The sequence below is a fragment of the Anopheles arabiensis genome, chromosome 3 (assembly GCF_016920715.1).
Source record: "Anopheles arabiensis isolate DONGOLA chromosome 3, AaraD3, whole genome shotgun sequence".
In the NCBI taxonomy this organism is placed as follows: domain Eukaryota; kingdom Metazoa; phylum Arthropoda; class Insecta; order Diptera; family Culicidae; genus Anopheles; species Anopheles arabiensis.
The window spans coordinates 64,696,702-64,719,655 of record NC_053518.1 but is presented as its reverse complement, the minus strand read 5'-3'; the positions used below and the strand labels follow the sequence as shown (position 1 = coordinate 64,719,655).

At 42.9% G+C, this 22,954-nt stretch overlaps 1 protein-coding gene across 6 annotated transcripts in view; it reads left to right on the top strand.

Moving 5' to 3' along the window:
* Positions 1–22,954, top strand: part of LOC120900409 (whirlin) — a 97,550-nt gene that overhangs the window by 20,362 nt on the left and 54,234 nt on the right. For 4 of the 6 annotated variants that reach the window (XM_040307371.1, XM_040307370.1, XM_040307369.1 and 1 more), the window contains exons 3-7: positions 11,154–11,722; positions 14,818–14,999; positions 16,628–16,766; positions 18,627–18,778; positions 22,525–22,805. In XM_040307371.1, the coding sequence (XP_040163305.1) occupies positions 11,164–11,722; positions 14,818–14,999; positions 16,628–16,766; positions 18,627–18,778; positions 22,525–22,805 (1,313 nt within the window). In that variant the 5' untranslated portion in view covers positions 11,154–11,163. The remainder of the gene's footprint in view (positions 1–11,153; positions 11,723–14,817; positions 15,000–16,627; positions 16,767–18,626; positions 18,779–22,524; positions 22,806–22,954) is intronic. The other 2 variants (XM_040307374.1, XM_040307372.1) reach the window with 2 other exon arrangements.

Here is a 22,954-nt window from a genome sequence, read left to right as displayed (position 1 = left end):
ACTAAATTTTTCTGGTTCCCAGCTAGGAGGTGCATAGCAGCTGGCAAAGAATACTCCGTTAACTTCGGCTATGCAGAAGCCCTCGAACGTTTTTGAAACAACCCGCTGAATGGGATATCTTCGCACCGCCCAAATTGCTGCTGCGCCAGTTTTATCAGCCACCCAATTCGTAGATCCGATTGGAGCCCTGTAAGGCTCTGATATAATAGCAATATCTGCCTCCTCTTCAATCAGTACCTGGCTCAGGAGGTCCTGGGCTGTTTCACAGTGGTTCAGATTTATCTGGACTACTTCCATGATGTTGTTTTTTTCGTCACTGGGCAGAATGCTCCACTCGAATGATGCGCGTTGAAACCAGCTGGACAGAACACACATCGAGGAGTTTTTTGGCACGCAGAAGCGAAGTGACCTTCATCTCCGCAGCGCAGGCAGCATTTACTCCTGTCTGGACCCTTGCAGTCCTGTGAGATGTGGCCCGTTTGCCAGCAGCGGTAGCATTTTCTGCTCGGAGTGCTGACCCGCACTGGGCAGACTGACCAGCCTATTTGTATTTTCCCTGCTGCTGTCATCGCCGGCACTAGCTTTGCTGGAAGTTTAACGATGGCAGTCTGCATACCCGAGTAAGAAGATTTCATTCTTACTTCCAATTTACAGCCTTCGGTGCAGGCAAATTGATTTCGCACTTCTCGTTCGACATCATCTGCCTCTGTCTCTTCATCGATATAGCGAATTTCGACAGTCTCCATTTGCCCAAGGGTTTTTACTTTTCCGGATTCTCCGATGGCCTTTTGGATTTTTTCGGAATAATCTTCACTGTAGGTACCATCGTTCTTCTTTAGCTCAAAGAGTAAACCTCCATTTTTGGTACTTCTAACTCGTGCGACTTGTTTGCCAAACGGCTGTAGCTCGGGATCAGTCTTCAGTTTTCGAAGTATGTCCTTGTGTGTAGACACTTCGTTTGTCTCGACCAGGATCGCCTCCGTTTTCGGTCGCCATGAGGTCAGTTTAGTTGGACCATTTGGTGCACCAGGTCTACCTTGACCAACATCTGTGGCCGAATCTATTGTAGCCTTACGTTTGGCCTTTTTGCTGACCACCGTGCTCCATAACTCGCTACTCTCTGATTTCTCCTGCTCTTCAATAGGTTCTGGGGCTATCTGGTTACAATTTGGGGCATCGTTCTTTGCCCGTTTTACCTCCTCTGCTTCCTCTGGTGTTCTCACCTTCCTGTTTCTCTTCCCCGAGATCGGTGTAGTTGTAAGGCCTGCCTTGGGTTTCATAGACGCCTTTTCGATCCTTTCCACCCTCATCTTCATGGTAAGCAGTTCCCGTTCAATACAGGTTAGCGACGACAGGATGCTCACCGACATCTTCTTGATCGGAGCATGTACATTGTTTCGATCTTTAGTGAATTCATGCAACTCTCTTGTGTGTGTGTGTGTGTGTGTGTGTGTGTGTGTGTGTGTGTGTGTGTGTGTGTGTGTGCTCTACCCTCTCTGTAACAAGCGTTTGTTCGATGCGAAAAAGTAGACTTCGTGCCGCTCGTTTCTGCACCAGGCGACGAACCGGGGGAGGTTGTAGCGTGTAACGAGAACTTCTCCACTTACACGCCAATGAAGGACCCCTCCGGTGATTAGTCCTTTCGACAACAACCCACCGTCTCACCTGGGCCAAGAGGGGTGGTGGGGGAATTGAAGAGAGGGGTACAAAAAGGCACCTTCGCACACTGGGTCAACGATGTTGCGGCAAAATGTGCTGCCCTATGCAGACGCTATTAATTGAAATTTATGATGTGTGGAAATTGGAAAGGAAATTCAATAACACGCGCGTCCAGCAGCACTCGACCGGGTGTGGGCGGGGTGGAACAGAAGTATCGCCCATCGCCAGGTACTACCTCATCCTCTCCTCCCTTTACGATGCGGTACGCAAAACAACGAATGCGCTGCAGTGTACAAGTACCGCATCTTTCCGCAGCTAAGGGAGGACCGAGGACTTTGAGGCAAAAAGAAAGCTATAAAACAAGCGGCAGCGGCCACACACTGCCTGCCACGCACACCCGCAACTAATGATGGGTTCTAGCCGCGGTTCACCTCGTGCGGTGGTGAAGTAAAGGAAGCAACAACAACAACAAAAAAACACACATCAACCATCCAACCCAACGGGACTGAGAAAAAAATGGACGATGAGTTGAAACATTCGCAAAACTGCAGCAGTCTCGTGCTCTCGTGCCAATAACGTGTACACCAGGGTTTCGCGGCCCTAGTTCGCGGGAACCATCCAACCAATACAAAACTGCAACCTCACCGCCTTTCGATAACCTGTTGTTATGTACAGCATGTGTGTTTGTGTGCACGGGGTTGTTTTTCTTTGTTATTCCCTGTTTCGGATGGGAAAGATTGTTTCATTTCCGACAGGAGTTTCCGAGCGCGGCCCGGTATGATTGCGTGTTTTGATGATGCGTGGTAGAGAGCTTTGGTGGCCCCTCTGTCGTGGTTTCGGCGATGCGTTAAGCTAATTTTTTTAGTTTGAGTATGGAGCAATTTGGCAATGGTATTAGTTTTGCTTGATCGTGCAGGTTGAATCGGCAGGCATTAATCATATTCACATTCCTCTTAAAATGTTTCACTGTATTTATTACAAAAAAAAAAAAACATTTTGCACGATAAACACATCACACAAACCAAGATCTTATGTGTCTTATGATTTGAAAGAGTTGTATAAAGTGCTATCCTGATTTTGATAGAGCTTCTTTCACCACAAAGAGCTAGAATCTTGAAGACCATTATAATTCCCATAGTTCATATTTGTTAGTCGTACGCTCACATAATACATTGTAATTAAAAAAGCGTTGCACTGCCTCAACAACTGTTACAGGGTTTTCCAAGTCAGTTTCGAATACAAACATTGTGATTTACCGCGTGCAAAATGTTCATCGTTCCACATGGTTCTGACATTTTATTTTCATCATAATAATTTCTAATTTCTTCAGCATGATATTCAACACTTCTACAAGATGCTTCCATTGTTTTTGTATCGAGGCTTGAAGTCGAATCTCAACACCCGTTGACTGGTGAAGTGTTGAAAATCATGCTGAAAAAATTTAAAATTATTATGATGACAATGAAATATCAGAGTGATGCGGAATAACTTGTTTTACGTGATCAAAAACAATGTTTACATTCGAAATTGACTTAAAAACCCCTGAATTCACCGCCTCCAAGATGCTTTTCAACAGCAGTCAAATGGTGTATTTTAACTCCATTCAGCTTGAGACGTGTTGAAAATCATGTATAAGAAATAAAACATTTTTGTGATGCAAATACAACATTTGACAGCTATTGACACATCTCGCAATCGATGAAAAATGTTGTAGACATTGGAAATTGACTCTGAAAACCCTGCATTTTATCCAAATTAGATCTGAAAGAGCTACGATAAACTCAAATAGCTTATCAGCTCTTCGAGAGCACCTTCAAACTTACCACGAAAAATATCTTTAACTGCAAACAGTTTTTATAAGCTGTAAGAGTAGAACGTATAATTCAGAAAAAGATAAAGACATCATAACCCTGTATGATCTCGAACACCATGGAAAAGAATCATTTAATAAAAAAGCATCTAAAATCTCAAAGAGCTTCTTCAATTCAGTCAAACAGCTCCTTTCATTTTGATAAGGCCTATTTAATCGTATATAGTTCTTTTTATCACAAGATCCTTTCCTCACATAAAGATTTTTTACCCTCACCTAAAGATTTGAAATTAAATAAAGTCCTGTGCAGATACTGTGCAGATATCAATACTGTCTCGGATTGCTTCGACTTCGACATCTCGACTCAGTGCTTCAAAGAACGTCTCCGGCTTTTGCTGTGGCCGCAGAGAATTGCAATGCAAAACTTGTTTTTGTTATGTATTTTTTTCTTTTTTAATGAACTATTACATATTAATTAGGCCATACGGCCCGTTGAAGATTAAATAATAATAATAATAATAATATTGGAGCAAATTATACAATATCGCAACAGTTTTTACATGTACTTGCTTATGTTCAATAGTTAGAACGTTAAAATTACAGTGTTGCATAAAAAAGTTGCACAAATACTGGGAAAGTCCGACATGGAAGAAACCATTCGAAACTTCTTTAAAATTGAGGTCTCTGGTTAAACATATCATATTGTGAAAGCATGATCCAATATCTCCAATGTCATAATTACTATTTTTCTGATAAATTTGCCGGCAAATTAAAGTAATCAAAAATCATTGGCAGGTAAAGGCACAATACACGGACTTGCATTACCAATGAAACAACTAACTCACACACGCCTTTATGAATAGAAATACGGTCAAATCGGATTGTCCTGGTAATAAATAAATTAAAAAAATAATATGCCTTCACAAATGAATTTTGATCCTACTATCCAGGGCCCGTGGCTGTGTAAAGAACTAACCGGCTGTCATTACAGTCGGGAAGAGTCGAAATGGTAAAGTTATGTACAGCATGGAAGTTATGTGCGGTATCTTACGTGAGGCATCGAAGGATTCTAGCTAACTGTCTACTAAGTCATTTTATTCATCTGTACATGAACATTTCATTATTATTTGTATATTTTTCAATGAAATGTCAATAAAATACATTTCGTTTGATGCCAAAATCCATTGTCTGTGTTGAAAATTGCTTATTTCACGGCCTGTAGTACGTGATTAGATTCGAAGCGAACAGCAGCGGCGGATCTAACGGTAGGCGGACTAGGCGGTCGCCTGGGGCCCCACCGATTTAGGGGCCCCGTAGATCGCCATTCTATAGTATGCCGTATGGACAGAGTACTAGCGGCAAGGGCCCCCGGAAGGATGGCCGATGGGGCCCCGAGGTTGGCGAATCATTTGCACCCCCCCCCCCCCGTCAGGAAAAAATTTAGAGTTTGCGACTGATGATCGAAGGGGGCCCCGATGAATCATTTGGACCCCCCCCCCGTCAGCAAAAATTGAAGAGTTTGCGACTGATGATCGAAGGGGGCCCCGACGGCATTTCAAGTTTACTGTTCAATCTTCCAACAGCAACTTTAGTGCCGCTACCCCCCCCTAAACAACATTTACCATTTACAGAGGGCCTCAACTCGTCGTTCCGCCTAGGGCCCCCGATACCCTTGATCCGCCACTGGCGAACAGGTCTATCATCTTTTATTTTAAGTACTATCTTCAACCGTAAAGTGTCATCACTTGAAATCTCTTGAAAAAGCAAATTTAATTTTGAAGAGCTTTTTCTGTTCAGAGAGCATCTTTATTCTAAGACAACATCTCTAAAATTAGCTGAAGTCTTTAGTAATCTAGCATTCTCATTCAAAATAATCATGCATACTTATGTTATGATTCAACTTTCAACAAATTTATCCAGCTTTTTTCATTCAGGTCCTATTTGATGTAGTGTATTAAGACACATTCAAAAGACTACGCCAACATGATGTTCAATCAACTCCAAACGTAGCCCAAAGACTGCCCTCTTATCACAGCATAGTCAGATTCCCCGTTTGCATTTGTAAGGAAACCCATCCTTCCCATATACCCCGAAAGCACTTCCACCATTCTGGTAATGTGAAAATGCCAATACTAACACACACATACAAACTTCAAACGACGATGTGCACTATTAATGAAGGAAATGAAATGGATGCATGCAATCGCAACTGCAGAGCATGCAGGTGTGTACCGTACATCGAGCGCTCGCTCGTTACCGACGCGGCTGTGTTGGCTCGCTGTCAAACCCGCGGCACTTCCCTCGCTGCACTTCGAACCACCATCGCTAATGGTTCCAACTTTTCCCACTTTTTTGTCGATTAAGAAACGGAATCGCGCTCGGAACCGTACGGCAGGGGGAAATCACACGTCAATGTGAGAAAATTGTGCTGCTGCGCCAAAAAAACCCTGCCCCGATACTGATGGCTTGATAAGCATTTGCTTTATCGGACCATGTGTGTGTGTGTGTGGGTGTGTGAGTCTGAATGGAACAGAAACCACCAAAAGATGCAGGCAAGATGGATGGTAGATTAGCACGGCTCAGCTGGTGCGGCAAACTTAACGGAACTGGGAAAAGAGCAAATAAATTGATTTCGTTCAGGCAGAAAATTTCCACACTCATTTCCGCTCGCTGCTTACCATCATTTCCGGTGCAAAGTTTTCGTGCTCGTTTTTTGTTCCTCCCTTCCCGTTTGCTTGCAGCGCGAACCGATCGGCGTCTGCTGATTTGAAGGATAAATGGTAGAAATTTGAATAAATGATACCCGTCGGTGGATGATTGATCAAGCGAGCCTGTTTCCTATCGACTTGTTTGAATTGATGGATTTGAGATATTTGTGTTTTTACTCGTAACTCTAGCGCACCTTGCTCGGTGTTACGCCCAGTACATACCGTTCCTTGTACATAGAACATGAATTACACTGAAATTGAAATTGTTTTTGATGGTACGATTAATTTCATTTTCGATGCAAACTGCCAGTTAATAAACGCAACAGTCAAAAAGCATTTGTCATCCTCGACATACACTCACGGCACTTTCTGTATGCGAAGCTCTTTAAATCCTTTGTGGTTTCCCCTTTTACTATAAGGCTTGAAGTTCGCTTTTTGTTGGTGTTATCCTGCACAGTTCTGCAACAAACAGGCCAGGCTAACAATAAAAAGCAACAGCTCCATGCGACATACTATCTCCCAATTGCTCACTGTCTGGAAGCAACAAAAGCAGCTTCCGCTGAACAGTGCTGAGCACACAGTTAAAGCTATAGCTGAGAGCACTTGAGGACGAAAAAGCCACAGCTGCATGTAATTTAGTCGTCAAGCACGCATACACTCGAACAAAAAAAAAATGATTGTCCACTGGGCGGAAGGGAGAAAGCTATCATGCATCCTTTCCGCGTCCTTTCTTTTGATTGTGACTCAATTCTATAAGATGCTTGCTCTTTACCAAAACCTGTTGGTCGCAGCTGTGCGAGAGAGTCAAATTTACGGTTCGTTGAAGGGAGGGAACCAGAAGAAAATAAGAAAAAAATCACATTGTCCATGATTCTTTATGTTATTGAGAGATGCAAGTGGCTGTCGTTTAACGTAAACTGTAGTATCATCGTTAGCATTTTAAAAACTTCACTAAAAACTATGGGCGATAGTTAAAGGAAAACGCCTGAAAGTATGCAAACTTAAGAGATAAGATATAACAAATCGCCTAAAAGTATGCAAACATCTAGACAGAATAACGTATTTAGTACTTCGCATGAGATTTTATTTACATGATCAATTATTATTACCACGTGTACGTGTTCATGTTACCTCTGGAGGCATAATTTCGTCTCAATTAATTTCAAATGAAAATACCTTTTACCTATACTTTTACATACAGTTACATAAGTCAGCTTTAAGCTTCCCATTTGTGCGGGGCCACTTATTAGATAATTTATAACCGTTCCTCTCGCGGACCTTTAATTCCCTAACAGAATACTACCCGGTGGCCAGCTCGGGTGCCCAGATTGCTCCCCAGCGTACGGTGCTCCATCGGGAGCATCGCGCATTGATTATGCGTGCAGCCATGTCATGTGCCAATTTCACATCACCGGCAGGCAGCCTAGCCCATTGGTAGGCAACCGCCGAAATCTAGCCGGAACCAGTTTTTCCCCTCCACTCGGGGGCAGGAATGGGACGCGAACCCGTGGTACGGGATTGATGGTACGATGAAAAATTAATTAAATTCACTCTACCCCATTTGGCACCCGATCAGCTGTCCCGGGGGCGGTGCCGTGGTGCAGTGTGTACAATCTGTGCAAACGTTGACGCATGTTGACCGGGAAGCGTTTTGTTTGGTTTTGCACTGACAGTTGATTGCCTATATGTTTGTGCATGTTTTTTTTTGTGTGTACTTTAGCAGCGCATCGCCTAACTCTTGATAAACCACAATGACACAGCTGCCTGTCACAAAAAAAGCATCGTGAAGGCATCATAAAACATGAAATATTGAGCTTTTGTAATAACATTATTCCCTATAATTATGTGTCATTGAATAATACAGACTGACTGACTGAAGGAAAGAATATATAAATACAGTTTTGACGTATATTTGAACATTTTGTGCCTATAAGTATGCGAACAATTGTTGATGATTAATATTTTGTCTTTTTTTTAAACAAAATGTATGATTTTAACTGCGATTTATCCCATTTATGAACTACGCATTAACTTTCAAATGCCCTCTTTTTATGAACCATAATTGAACTTTTCCCCAAACAATGCTCATTCGCGATAAAACGTTCACCAAATTCAAACAACGTATCGATCGGCGCACCGTTGTTTCCCCGTCTCTTGCCCAGGACACACTGTACGATTGTTCTGGAAAATGAATTTATTTGCGGTTGCGCAATGGTTTACTTTTTGCAAATGATTTATGAACTATAAAGCTTGCTTGAACTGCTACCAGCTGCACTTATTACATGCATCGCTGCAGCACCAGTACTATTTGTTTGCCGACACAATGTGGAAGTGTGCTTATCCCCGGTATTACTCACTTTGATGAAAAATGGTTTATTGTACTGTGCACTAGAAATGTAGCATATTTCCCTGAGTGGAATGAAGCTTATTTACTGGACCGGAAACATTTCGAGCAGTTCCATTTTCCAGACAACTAACTCACCCACGTCCTTACAAAGCAATTGTAATGTCTCTTCACGCAACGATTAATCGATCAGCTCGGTTTGGTGCTCGGGTTGGTTCAATTTAATGCTTCTTTAACGTCATCCAATACCTTCACTTATCCTGCACGTTATGCAAGAAGACACCCACTGGTTTTCTTTTTACCATTTTCCGTTCCCTGAAACTTTCGATATCGTGCGAAACGAATAAAGTGTACAGCACAGCGAAATGAGCTCGAACGTACGAAAAAGAAGTAGCAGCAAAAGGAAAAAAACCCTCCAATAATGTAATTGGCTTCGTTGTTCTAGCTTCCGCAGGCGTGTGGTTTTGATCCACTTCCTTACTGTTCGAACAGGCGAATTGGTCACGTTTGAGTAATCGCGCAGGTCTTTCGCGATACATTTTCGGGCAGACGTAAAAACACGAATCCACCACCACGACCGCCACGAGACGACGGCTTGCCAAACGACTTTACGTTGACCGTGGTCGTAAAAGCGTTAGGTAATTTTAATAAAACTCTGCCACGTTTTACGCACTTGTGCGGCACGGTCTCCACCTACCGGGTGTGAGCCTAACCGTAATAGTATTGCGAGCAGTCTAAAGCCACAAGAAGCCTCTAGCGTAAACAGGGCTTCGATGGGGTTTCTTTTCTTTTTGTGCTGTTGTTGGTGAAGCAAAAAAGGAAAAGGAATGGAGCTGGTCGGCAGCATTAGAAATATCAAGTTACAAGAAAAACCGATTTGAAGGTTGATCAGCACGTCGGTGTAACGTTCTCGAAATGTGATGATTTAGTAGTATCGATTTTTATTGGGAAAGAAATTTGCTGAAAATATTTGCACACAGTAACACCATTCTAAGGTAAATAATCCAGAAAGCAAGTGTTAACAATATGATCCTTTGTCTTTAAAATATATTAAAGTGGTTGCCACTAAATTTTGACTCTAACTCACCTATTTTTGTCTAGAAGGCACTAATTTTTGACAGCGTGTCACAATTTTTGCCTCAAAGGCATACATTTTTGACAGTGCGCATCAATTTTTGTCTTTAAGACATCAATTTTACACTGTGAGTCAATCGCCTTATTTACAAATTTTAATGTAATTTCTAAAACTGTGTGTTCCGAAACTATTACAATTAAGTTAGGTAGTTAATAATATCATTGATTGAATTTGAAATAAAACATTTGTTTGGCCAATATTGAAAGTTTTAATAATCATGTAAATACTCCATATAAAACCACACACAAAATTAGCCTTCAATTTTCAGTCTAGATTATTCTAGCCTCAAAGCTAGAATTAGATTCGAGTACTTGCTACAAAATAATGGCAAAACAAGGTGGTGTTTACATTTATCCCAAGGTGCATTAATGAGATCTGGTGATGTATGTGGTCCAGGTGGTCTCATAGTATGTTTTTTTATAACCAAATTTGAACATCAATTTTGACAGTATGGGTGAAAAGTTTTGTTTAAACCAACTTTCTGGAAGCATGACGAATACAAAAAAAAAACACTCTTAAAATCCTCATTCAGAAGCAGAAGTGAAATCAGCCTTCTAAATTCATGCACCTTGAGATAAGCCCACCTGTATATTATACCCATTAGATTATTAGATAGCTGCTCGAAAACTGCTATACAATACAAACAGTTGACAGGCTGACATTTCAGCCTACGAACTTAAAACGGAAAGGACCCCATTGATGATTTACAGACAAAAATACGTGCGATAGAGTCAAAAATGCGCACTGTCAAAAATAGCTAAAAATTTATGCGTACTATCAATAATCGATGACTTAGAGCCAAAATTAGGTGGCAACGACTGTATTTCTGTTAACTGTACATGTATGGGCGGTCCCGTGGTACAGTCGTCAACTCGAACGACTCAATAGCATGCCCGTCATGGGTTCAAGTCCCGAATAGACCATGCCCCCATACGCAGGACTGACCATCCTGCTATGGTAACAATAAGTCACTGAAAGACAAGCTCACTTCACTAGTGGGTGGGTACAGGCAGGCCTTGACCGACAACGGTTGTTGTGCCAATGAAGAAGAAGAAGTACATGTATGGCATAAGCAACATAGATATATTAGTCATAGGAAGACATATCAGTTTAAGGGACACAATTATGTATGTACAATAACAGGATCGTCAAAATCAGAGACTTCTTTGTATTTTAATTTGAACATGAATCAAGTCTGTTGATACCAGTATTCATATACTTTAGCATTGCATTTACAATATATTTACTCAAATACGACTTCTTTATGATTCAAAACTGGTCGTACAACATCTCTCCAGAGGTTCAAAGGTTAAGACATTTCTCCAACAAACCAACGCTTGGCTTATAATCTCTAGAAGCAAGCTCAAATTCAATCTCCAAAGACAGAGCAAGATTCAGCCGTGCCTGCAACATGATCCTGATCATCGCATAAATCATACCCATCCAACGCACGTACCAATCTCATACTAACCCCACGCTTCGTTCCCTTTTTGGCAGGTGTTTGGAAATGCGGTTAGGGGGCGCCCCCGGTGGCGGAGACCCCCTAGCAATGGGTGCCGGGAACGACTACGCCGAGCTGTGCGATCTAGGCCCGTCCCGATGGAGCTCCCGGAGCGGCTACCAGCAAGTGGCCTCGCCGCCAGTCAACTCAATCTACCACCACTCGACGGCCGGTGCGGTCGGTGGCGTGTCGGCCGGCTCGGCGCTCGGTGTCGGCAGCGTCGGCAGCGTCCCGACCGGCAGCATCCACGGCGTCGGGCACGGGGCCGGCGGCCACGCGAGCGGTCTGGTGGCCGGTGGGCACGTACGCTCCAACAGCTTCGAGGCCGAGGACGTGATCGGCCCGTACGGCAGTACGCGCATCGGCAACAGCACAAGCTCGCTACGCGGACGCTCAGGTTTATATTATTCACCACCCGGTACTTCATATACAATAGTAGAAAGAGAAAGACCACACTCTCCTCATTATTATTATAACACGGCCGGTGTCCCTTCCAAAGGAGGTTCTTTGCCAAGTAGAAGTAGTTATTTAGAGTCAGCTAGCTTAGGTGTTTCAACTGGTGCAGGTAAAGCAAACGACTTCTACTAAAACCACTTCACACTCTTCACTCATACCCCATTATGATCCACCCCCAGACCCAGTTTGTCCAGACCCTGCCCCGCCCGTCTAACCAGTCCTCCCAAGATTTCAATCAGTGTGCCCCGCCCTGGACAGAATCCGCCCTTTCTATCTATTGCGCTATCAAGCGTCCACGCTCCCGTCAAAGTCCGTCCAAATGTCACCGTAGTGCTGATAGTGTTGTAGTGTCCGCCATTAGTTGTCCTAACTGCTCTGTTATTCACTCTTTCTCTATCTCTCTGTAGTACATCGCTCAGGCTAACTTATCTTGTTTCGAATTATAATCCACTCGTTCCAATCCTTCGTTTACTCTCTTTTGCTGTCTTTATTTGACTCTTGTATTTATCTTATCTTTTTCTTATGGCATGCCTAGAAGAGCCATCATCTCTCTATAAACACCTTAAAATCGAGTTGTTTCTAGAATGAATTAAGATTAAAGTTCTATCTACTCATTTTTATTCCAAAGGAGAGACTCTAAGTATATCTTCACCACAAAGCATGATCAACTTGACATTTTATGCCATCCATCTGTTTCTACTCGGTCTCAAATCTACTGTTATTTATCTTCTCGTTTAATCTTTCATTGACTCTTCTTTGTCTACTATTCCAACCTAGTCGTAGTTGTGTGTGATCAGTAGTCGTTGTATCCTGCTAGCCTCATCGTTCACTGCATTCTCGAACACTTCTGCTCAAGTAGAGTAGACGCAGAACCGCCTGTATCGCTCCGGTTTGCTGTTTGCCATCATCTCCCCCCCTCCCTCCTTATCTAGTCTAGTCACCCCTAGTCTAGTCTAGTAAGTTGTTACGCTCCTTTCTCCAGTAGCAGCCAGCAACCATCTAGTTGATCGTTTTGCTCATTCCTTTTGAAATAAAACACAACTATTATATACGATGCAGCCTGGTCCTGGTTCTTCTGCTTGCCATTATGTCTATGGGTCAACCGGAAGTAAATTGCTGCGAGACTATACGCAGCGAGATAATTTCGATAGCCAAAAATGTGTGCATCACCGAATGCATTCAAAGAAAATAGGGAACAAAAGCAGTAACGAAGAAACACAAAGCTCAAACACACACTACGCCTTCCCCTGTGTCCCGAACTACTCCCCACTGCTTGGCAGTTTCTACTATCTACTTTCGCTTTTTCCACTTCCAACACCCGGACTTCCTGCTTTCTCTTTTTAAGCTATCATGCTACTCAGCTTCGGCTCAGGCTGGCTCCTTACTGGCAATCAGCATATGGAGGTAGAATGAGTGACCTAAATCTTTGCAAGGCAGAAGTTGAATTATATCATCACAGAGAGCTTTCTATAACTCATTTATAACCCGAGAATGTAGTTACTCTTGTGAGAGTTACAACCCATTAGGAGATTTTATGCTCGTAGCCAACCTTCTTAAAAATAGATCAAATGACTCGTATCGATGATTAAAAAATAATATTTAAACTCGCAGCAACAAATAACTCACCCAAATTCGTGACCCAAATCATTCATTTGAGAGCTTAATCTTAATGAGTGATTCAACCGACTAGTAACTCTTTTGCAATTCATTAATGAAGTTGGGATTCATTTAAGATATCATGCTGAAAGAGGTTATACATTTTTCGCTTTAGCTAACTCTTTCAGTTTCAATTAAAGATTTAGATCACCATTCTAACTCATTAGCTCTGAGCTGAATCACGCAACTGAGCGATCTCTCCTGTATTTACTCCTTGCTGTCAATTGTGCTGGCCAATTGAAACGAAATCAAATGAACCTCGTAAATTAAACCAAATCCTTCTCCACGACAAACTACAGAAAGACAAAGAAACACACACCCACACAGAGCCACCACTATTCACTAGGTCTCCGTTCTTCCCTTTCTACACTGATCAGTTTCGGTTCGATTTGAACACTTCTCCCCAACGTTGGTGCAACCGGTGTCTTTGTTGTTTTTCTGCGCCTGAACCTTGAATGTTTTACCCAGTTTTCCTCCATACACTCTTTTCCTTCCGCGGGAAACTTGCACACACTTAGCGCGTTTCGATGGCTCTCGATAAAGCACGAAATCCTTTCGTTCGCAGTAAATCTCCTAAGTGTGCACTTTACGTTACGTTTTGTCTATGAATGTGTATGTGTCTAGTGTATGTGTCTGTGTTATATTAGTGTTCCCCGTCGTTTACTACTGACGACAGAATTCTTTCATTTCTTTCAATGACGCCAAAAATGGCGCCATTTACATTTTCCTTTTAAGCTTTTCCCACATTACACAATGGGATGCGAGTTTTCTTTGGAAAACAGTTCCGCATTTTTCTTGTTTTTTCGCTCATCCTCTTCAGTTTGAAACATTTCAATTTTAGTGTTTTCCCTGTGAGCCTTCCATTTTCCCATGTGATCGACTTCGACGTCGAAGTTTCCATTCTGTCTGTGTATGTTTCCATTATCAGCTCTAGCTTTTTCTGTTGACCAAGTGTCTGCGTCTGTCTGTATGTGTGTTTGTAGAAATCATGGTTTGTATTTTCCCAACCTTTTTTTCCCCCGTGAGTAAATATCGTCCAAATTTGTTAAGCCCTCCCCTACACCCGCACCCAGGAAATGCTGACCTCCAGTTCGGTCGTAAAGAAAATGGCCGAGCGCGGAAAGTTTTCCAATTCTGCGTGGAAACGCCACTGCTCGCTCGGCCATTGTGCTGGTGTGCATTGCTGGCTAATTTGGCAACCTTGAACTCTCCCTCCGTCCCCGTTCACCGTCCCAGCGTGTGCGTTTCTATTGCCCTCTCTTTCTCTCTGTGTGTTTTCTTATGTCCCTTTCTTGACTGAATTTTCCTGTCTAAAACCCCAAACGCCCCAAAAGCACACACTCCCGCTCTATCTACCTTTCTCTCTCTACCTTCGTGTCTATCGCTCTCTCTCTATCTCTCTCTTTCTGTCTATCGTCCTGGGACGTTTTGTGTCTTGGTCCTTCCTTCCAATGTGCCCCCCCCCCGCTGTCTCTCTCTCTCTCTGTCTTTTCTCTCTGTACTGTTTGCTTGAAAACTTCCAACTTCTTCCAACCTTTACAAAATTAGGCACAGTTCCAAATTCTACCAGACATAATGGTAAGAAGCGGCCTATATCACCAGAGCAGGTCATAAGAATGTTTAATACAACTAGTTCGTCTTCTTCAGTTCCTACTAGTTATCATAGTAACGGTACACGTGACCGAGGCCGTCGCAGTCCCGCCAGCAGTCCGCCTTCCACCACCCATCAAGTAAGTAGCAAGTGCGACCACGTTCACGACGACCCACTGTCAAGGTTTCTTTCACGAAAGAGAGAGAAAGATATATAGATAAAGAAATAGATCTATCGATGAAAGTTGGACGAACAAAGCACTGGCGCGTCATGATTTAGCAGAAAGAATTGTGTTTTAATTGGAATTGGAGATTAATGACAGTGTCTATTAGCATATTTATGACGTTTGGTAAGGAAGCGTGTCAGCAGGCATCGCGAACGGGTTTTATTGATTGTGAGCGCGCGAGCGTAAAATTTTATGAGTATTAATATTAACTTTGATTTCAATTGATTTATTAAATAGACGCGCCAGCTCCAACTAGGGCGCGCCGAATTGTGTTACATAAAGGAAGTAGTTGAATAACAAAAGTTATGTAACACGCAAGAGCAGTGCTGCAAAATGTCACTGTGAATGTCATACAAAAATCTGACTGAAACAAAATCTTTGTCAGCGTAACGTACTCAATTGTGATAATCATCTTGGTGACATTATAGCAATCAACGCTTGATTAGTCACTTTTTCATAACCTTTTTTCTGCTGTGATCAGTTCTGTAAAATGTCACTGACATAGTCATGACAAATTCCGAATGAAACATAATCATGTCAGCGTCACGAGCTCTACTGTGATGATCAAAGGTGAGACTCAAACAGTTGTTGCGACCATCACATGCTTGGTGAGATTTTGTGCAACACTTCAATCACTTGGTCGCGAAATTTTCTGTCGGTTATTATCACGATAGTCATGAGAGATATGCGATGCGTGAGAGTGGTTCCAAGCAACAAAATGAGCATGTTTTCTCACTCTTTTTGACCCGACAGTGTTGCACACGCCAAGTATATTCCAAGAATGTCGTGATTATCGCAGAAAGAAAATATCGTGACAAAGTGAGTGACCAAGAGTTGGGTGCTAAACAAAATATCACCAAGCATGTGCTTGCTGCACCAACTGTTCCAGTCTCACCTCGGATCATCTAGTTGTGTACGTGAGCTGATTTGAGCTTCGTTTCATTCATGAATGTTGGTGACTGAAACAGTGGCATTTGGCAGCACTGTTCACAGCCAAAAAAAATCATGATTATGATCAGCTTGTCAGCCAGAGTATCAGCTTTGACTCGAGCAATCGCGTACGGTTTTGTCATGACGCACTTTCATTGAGTATCAGCAATGAACAGAACATCAAGCTACCACGGACCACGGGTATGTTCGTTGTTTTTTCGGTTATCACGTGATTATTATAACATTACGCAGCACTGCGGAGGAGGTCAATGAAAAATATGTTTTTTCATGTTCAAATTCTTCTTGTAAAGGTTAATGTACTTAATAAAAATCATGCCACGAGAAAGGAAAGATAAAGATCACTGACAATTTTGATTTCGAACGAGTCAGAATGCGATTCGATCATACTTCCTTGGACGAATTAGCCCAAGCGCTACGAGTGACACCATGGGACCTATCCGTATATACGGTGGTTATAAACCAATATGAAGTGTTGCTCTTCTAAATAATGCCGTTTTCCTCACAGTAGAATAAACCTTGACGTGAAGGGTTGTAAACGCTTTTTCTCTTTACATAAAACAAATTAAATAATCCCTCTCCTTTCTCGATAGATTTATCGCGACCGCGACCGAGATCGTAGCATACCGAACATACATCAGCTTACAACCCGAACCGTGAGCATGTCACGTGATCAACAAACGGACAGCAGCCATGGGTTCGGGATATGCGTCAAGGGTGGTAAAGATTCCGGTAAGTAGTCAAATGCTGAAGAACAAACCATAGCTCAGTATCACAGTCACAGTCCAGTTTAAGCCAGTGTGTGAGAAAATGTAGATTGCGAGCAACAACAAAATAAGTAAAAAACATCTATCTAAACCAAACAACCAGGCAGTGACCGGTTTGGCACCGGTCCAACCGTACAGTGAATGCTAAACCGCATCCAGGTGTACAGCACCGTGCAGCATGCATTGTTGCAGTGGTTTTTTCCATTTACGTCGCTGTGTTGTTTTTGCTCCCTACACTTTCTCTGCAAGCCTCTCTCGCTTCCAACCAAACAGTCCCGCGGATGGCTTATCGAGCCACAGTCATAGAGTCCATCAGGAAGCATGTTTTGTGAATCTAATTTCAATTTGTCCGCATCGAGCACAGCGTCCGCACCGTGCCGCACCAAAATGGGACAACACGGACACGTTCACCTGAATGTGTGAAAATGATTGACAATTTAATACAGATTTCAAGCTCGGGGTTTTTTTTTGCTTCGTTGAGGGCAAAGTATAGCGAACAGAACGCTGCCCCATTCATTCTGGGCCAATGGGCGATGGACGACAGATGCGCACAATGATCGCACAGTGGTGCAGGATGCAATTTTCTCGTCCTCTTTGTTTGAACAGCCAAATGAAAGTCAAACAGTGAGGCGCTTATAGTATGCAATCAATGGTTTAAAATTAATGTTTTCATGTAATATTGCGCAGATTGAAATGTTCCGTTGTTCTTTAAGGTGGCGTTTTGAACATTACACAACCATTACATCGTAAAATAATTCCAAGTGTCCATAAAATGTAAAATCTTAAGCAACAGGCATTTGTTCGAAATGGAAATTGAACATATCTCCGCATACACGAAATTTGCACGTACAACGGCAGCCAAACAAAAACGGGGCTAGCAATGCGGCATGGACGGCATATTCTCTTTCCAGTGGCAAACCTTCAACTACCAACACGCCCTTTTACCTGCGATACTGTGGTCAGGGTAATGGTCAGGGTGAATCAATACATCGGCCTGCGATGCTGACAAAATGCTGCCAGTCACGAAAGCTCCGGTCAATCGCCACCACAAAGAGCACCAATTTGAAACCGAAACAATTTCTCGCCCCATGGGGGGGAGGGGACTGCTTCAGTTTTTGAGCATATTTTTCGGACACTGCGACATGCATGGTCCCACTTAGCAAGGAATTCACTGACCTCGAGCAAATGAATAAGACCTTTTCTACCGTTGTTGCTCAAGCGGGGTAAGGTCAGATTATTAAATTTCAGTTTCATTTGAATGTCGTGCTAGGCAGTACGTAATGATTCTGTTGGCACCAGACCGTACGCTTGTGTTTGCCAACGCTGACAGGCCCAGCTGACAAACACAGGCACACACAGTAAAAACTTTGTCCGTAAAAGGCACGTATCACCTTCGGGCGGGACCATCTCAACCATTGGTAAATGGAGCTACGTTTCGGGAAGTGCTTCGATTGCAATTGCAGTTTTCCCCTATCGCAGGGAAGGATGAAAAGTAAAAACGGGGGCTGCTCACGGCACCCCCCTAAACCCGTCCATCTTCACTAACCGGTAAAGGGGGCCAAAATTGGGCTGTCGTAAAATTAGTTTTGCCTTCCAACTACACCCAAAACCGGCACAACCGTTTGCAACCGGCCCGTTCAATTCAGCTATAAAAAGTAAACACATAAGAAGGAGCACGTACAACCGTACCAGGGATGGATGAAATATTTTTTATCGCTTCTCGCCCCTCTACTCTCTCCTTCTTTTTCCTCCATCTCCATTTACCTTCTTGATGCCCAAATACCCGGCCGGCACACACGATATTCGCGAGTACCCACGTTCTCAGCTGCTCTGCTTCCTTCCGCAGGAGTCGGTGTTTACATTTCCCGAATCGAGGAAGGATCGGTCGCGGAACGTGCTGGACTGAGGCCTGGTGACACGATACTCGAGGTGAACGGTACACCGTTCACCTCCATCAACCACGAAGAAGCGCTTAAGGTAAGGAATGGTTTGGTTGTGAACCTTTTTTTTCTCTCTCTTTCTCGTTTTTTTTTTCAACTCTTCCGTTACATTCTTCCCTTACAAATATTCACATCCACCAACACATCCTACCGACCCATTATTCGGTTCCGCATTGATTGGTTTTACTATTGGCAAAATGGAGCGGTCCGCTTCCCGTGCGGCAAACGGTCCTCCCCATTCGGTGCCTTTTTTCGTCGAGCATGCAAGTTGTGTTTCCCATTCGGAATGAAGTATGAAATATTCCAGCACAAGCTGTTGGAAAGTGAAGAGAAAACTACGGAGAGAAAGAGTGTAAGCAAGAGTGGAAAAAGGGGTACATACAAATACGCCCAAGGAATCGAATTATGCTTTGATTGCATATGAATGGAGCCAAACGAAAAAGAAAAAAATACGAGACTACTTCTGTAAATATTGAAAAAAAAATCGTATTACATCACATTCACTCTCCGCTTTTCTTCACTTTTCAAAGACGCTTTGAAAGCCATTTCCTGCAATGTTGCTGTCTTAAATTTGGAAAAAGGTTCAATTCAAAATTCTAAAAACCTCACATCTAACTCCAAATCGAACCTCACAAAAACAATTCAAAACATTACATCGCATCTAAACCATACCACTAAATACAATGATAAAGATTAACTTAAAGAAGAAAAAAAGATTGGCAATAGACTTTCTGTCTCTGTCTCTGTCACTTTCTTGCTGCCTGCTTTCAAGTGTGTTTACTGCTTTGAGTAATGTGAACCATTCCCAGTAGCTGTGTGGTGTTTTGTATGCTTTTATTTTGAATGTTTTGTATGTAATGCTTACACTTGTACTTTTGAAAATCTTCCTTTTAACTGTAATTTTTGGGTAGAAATTCAGGGTTTTTCGAACTTTTTTTGATAATGAGGTATAACAGTGTTTTATGAACTCTCCACCAAAAAGAAGAAAATAGTTTTCTTACATAAATGATGCGCTTCATCGTTGACCTACAAACACCCGAAAAAGCCAAAGCTTCAAGCACTAATGTACCACGGCGTGGCCCTGGCTTCGGATAAAAACTTGGAAAAAGTTTTAATCTCCTGCATTTCTGCACTCTGCCCGCCTCTCCAACGCCAAAGTCCGGTCTGGACAAATGTTTGTCCATAGTCCACTGTTCTCCCCGCTCGGTTCTTTTGTGCCGTGGAAAGTTATTAGCTAACTTCGTTTGCATGACCACAAAGTGGAATTTCGTCCCATCCCCATTCGAGGGAAGCGCATAAAGCAGTTGGTTGTGTTTTTTTTTTCTCTCTCGCTCGGGAGGAAATACCGCCATGGCGGAAAGGAGATGGGTAGAATCTCACACCCATCAACAAGGAAGCAGCCGTGGTGGATGTTGCGGTGGATTATTGTTTTGCATCGAGGGAAAAGATAAACAGTTGCACAAACCGAGCAGAGGAAGGAGGTTTGCCCGGGTGAAAAATGAGCTTGTCGAGATGGCGTAAAGCTGCAAAGAAGTATCTCCTTGGCATCACCGGCTAATGGTAGCAAACTTCTGCTTGCACAAAAAGGAAGAAAAAAAAAACAAACTGTGCCTCCCTTTAAAACGAACAAACCACCGCGAACGCGCACGGTGAAGCAGTGCACGGTGAAGCGATGCCATACCATCGCGCGCGTCATACAAATCTGTAATATAAGAAGCGACAGTAATGATTCCAACCCCACCAAAGCCAAACTCCCTCTCGCTCTCGCTGCTCCGAAAGACAGGGCGAAAGTGACACTGCAGCGCTGCATAAATTACAACTTTACTCGGCTTACGCCCGGGTGACTTGCGAATTCGTTCGGTTTTAGGGTGGAGGATAATCGACAGACCCGAGAGCGGAGGAGTGTAAAATTACACTTTTAGTGTAGGGTGGTGGGTGCTTGCTGGAGAAAAGTTTGCTGTTAAAAAAAAAGAGCAGTGGCAGAGGTACATTGTGTGATATAAAATTCAAATTGGTGGCCGAGTATCGTTTGACCAACTTGAGCGTATCTTGAGCGGCAAAAGACAAACACACGCCAAACGACAAACCCAATCCGGCAGGATGTGCCGATAGACTCGATTGGTTTTTATGAGGCCAAACACCCGTCGGTGAAGCGTTTTGCATTCTTCTCAAAACTATGTGCATGATGAAAACGATTTGCAAAACAGTTAGACTAAAAATTATCATTAATTAAGCACAGGCTAAATGAAATTGAGCTGAGAGTTGAAGAGTTGTTTTTTGTTTGTTGTTTTTTAGTTCAATGTTCTTTTTCCTAAAAACTTTAAAGTTATTCTTGCATAGAATAGTAGTAGTGAAGTAAAAGGAGCTGTGTTTGTCGAATACGACTTGCCAAGACACCGCCAGCACACCATTTGATGCCAACTTTGCATACTTGATGGAGACGCCTGGTCGCTCACAGAAAAAGGGAGTAAATGACACAAGCACCTCACGGAATAGATAGAAGAAACAATAGGTACAATTTTCGCTATTGAATAATGACATTTTTAAATGTTTTGTTTGCTCGTTTGAATAATATTTATAACTCAATTTAGTCTATTAAGAATTTACTTCAAACACAGTGCGTAATAATATTAGTTTTTCGGCAATAAAACCATATTGTGCCTTTTTGTCGCCAAAAATAGGATTATGTATGTAGGATTGTCGCTGTAAAATTATTGTGGAAAAAAAACTAACAAATAAAATTACAAAATAATGAAATTGAAGAGGATACATTGCAATAAAACCTTATCAACAGTAAAGTTATTTTACGCACTGTCTTAAAACAACATCAATCAACATAAACATCACTTTTGACGATCGATGGATTACGTAAAGTCTTTTTAATTCTATAGACTTATTTTATAGCGCAATTTTCTCTTTTCATCATTTAAGTTCATTTAATTTGTTACTTTCTACAGTATCGTTGGTAAAGTTAGAAAAGAACACGAGGTATTGAAACCATTTACAATCAATTTCTAACATCTCCACAGATGATTAAAGGTACGGTAATTTAAAACTAAAGTCGCCTATGTTCTGGACACACTCACACGTATTAAACAAGCAGATCTGGTTTGAAAACATCCTCCTCCACATTTATTTGTTTTAACATGCATCTTGTGCAACACTGATCGACAACTGGTTCAGTGGCCAGTAGCTGGCCGTTAAGCAAATGGAATATGCCTGTCACGCAGCACGAATGCCAGACAGATTTACGATTGAGCGCGACAACAGTGGCTATGCAAAGTGCCCACACGCTGTGCTTGTAGCAGCTCTGTTGTGGCTCGTTACATAAAAATGTATTACATTCAAAGCTCTCTTTCCACTCCATCAGTTCCCTTTGAGAAGATTGAAAATTTTCTCCAGTGCATTCACGTTCCGAGAAAAATGACCACTTGCTCCCATTTTAAGGATATATACTGTCTATGAGGGTGTGTGTTTTACTCACTCCTCGATTTTTATTCTTACCTCCCTCCCCGTTTTGTCATGCACCACACGCTAGTTTATCGATGTTTTGCCGCTTGCTTTCTTTCCCGAAATGTGTCTTGCTTCCTCCACTGTCTCTCTTTTCTTTTTCACCGCTATGGGTTAGCTATGTGTCCTTTGTTACCCTACCTCCCCCTCCCCCAACCTCTGTTATCTTGCTATTACCCCCCCCCCCTCTCTCCACTTCCTTCCTTAGTCTCCTCCTCTCAACTAGACGTCTGTCTCTCTCCTATTGCCATACTTTTTTTCTCACCAAACCAGAGATGTGTGCAGATTCTGAAATCGTCGCGGCAAATCAGCATGACGGTAAGGGCACCGCCGTCCGCCGCCTCGATGCTCAACTCGTCCGCCCCACTGCACGGGTTCGGGCCACCTCCGGGCGTCCCCGGGGGCAGCCGCGTGGCGGGCGATCTTGTACCGCCGCCGCCCGGCATGTATCCGCCGCCGCCGAACCGCCAAACCTGCTCCTGGATGGACCGGCAGGGCCGGCCCGCCTCACCACCGTACGAGTACGGGGGCCGACGACCGGAACGCCGTGATAGGTAAGTTGGATGGGGTTTGAAGGGGGGGGACGACAAAAACATCAAATATGAATTATGATCGGGCAGCAGTGCGCTACGACTACGGGCGGCTTGCGGTTCGTGGTCTAATTACGGATGGTGGCTGCTCGTTTCTGACCCATAGAGAGCAG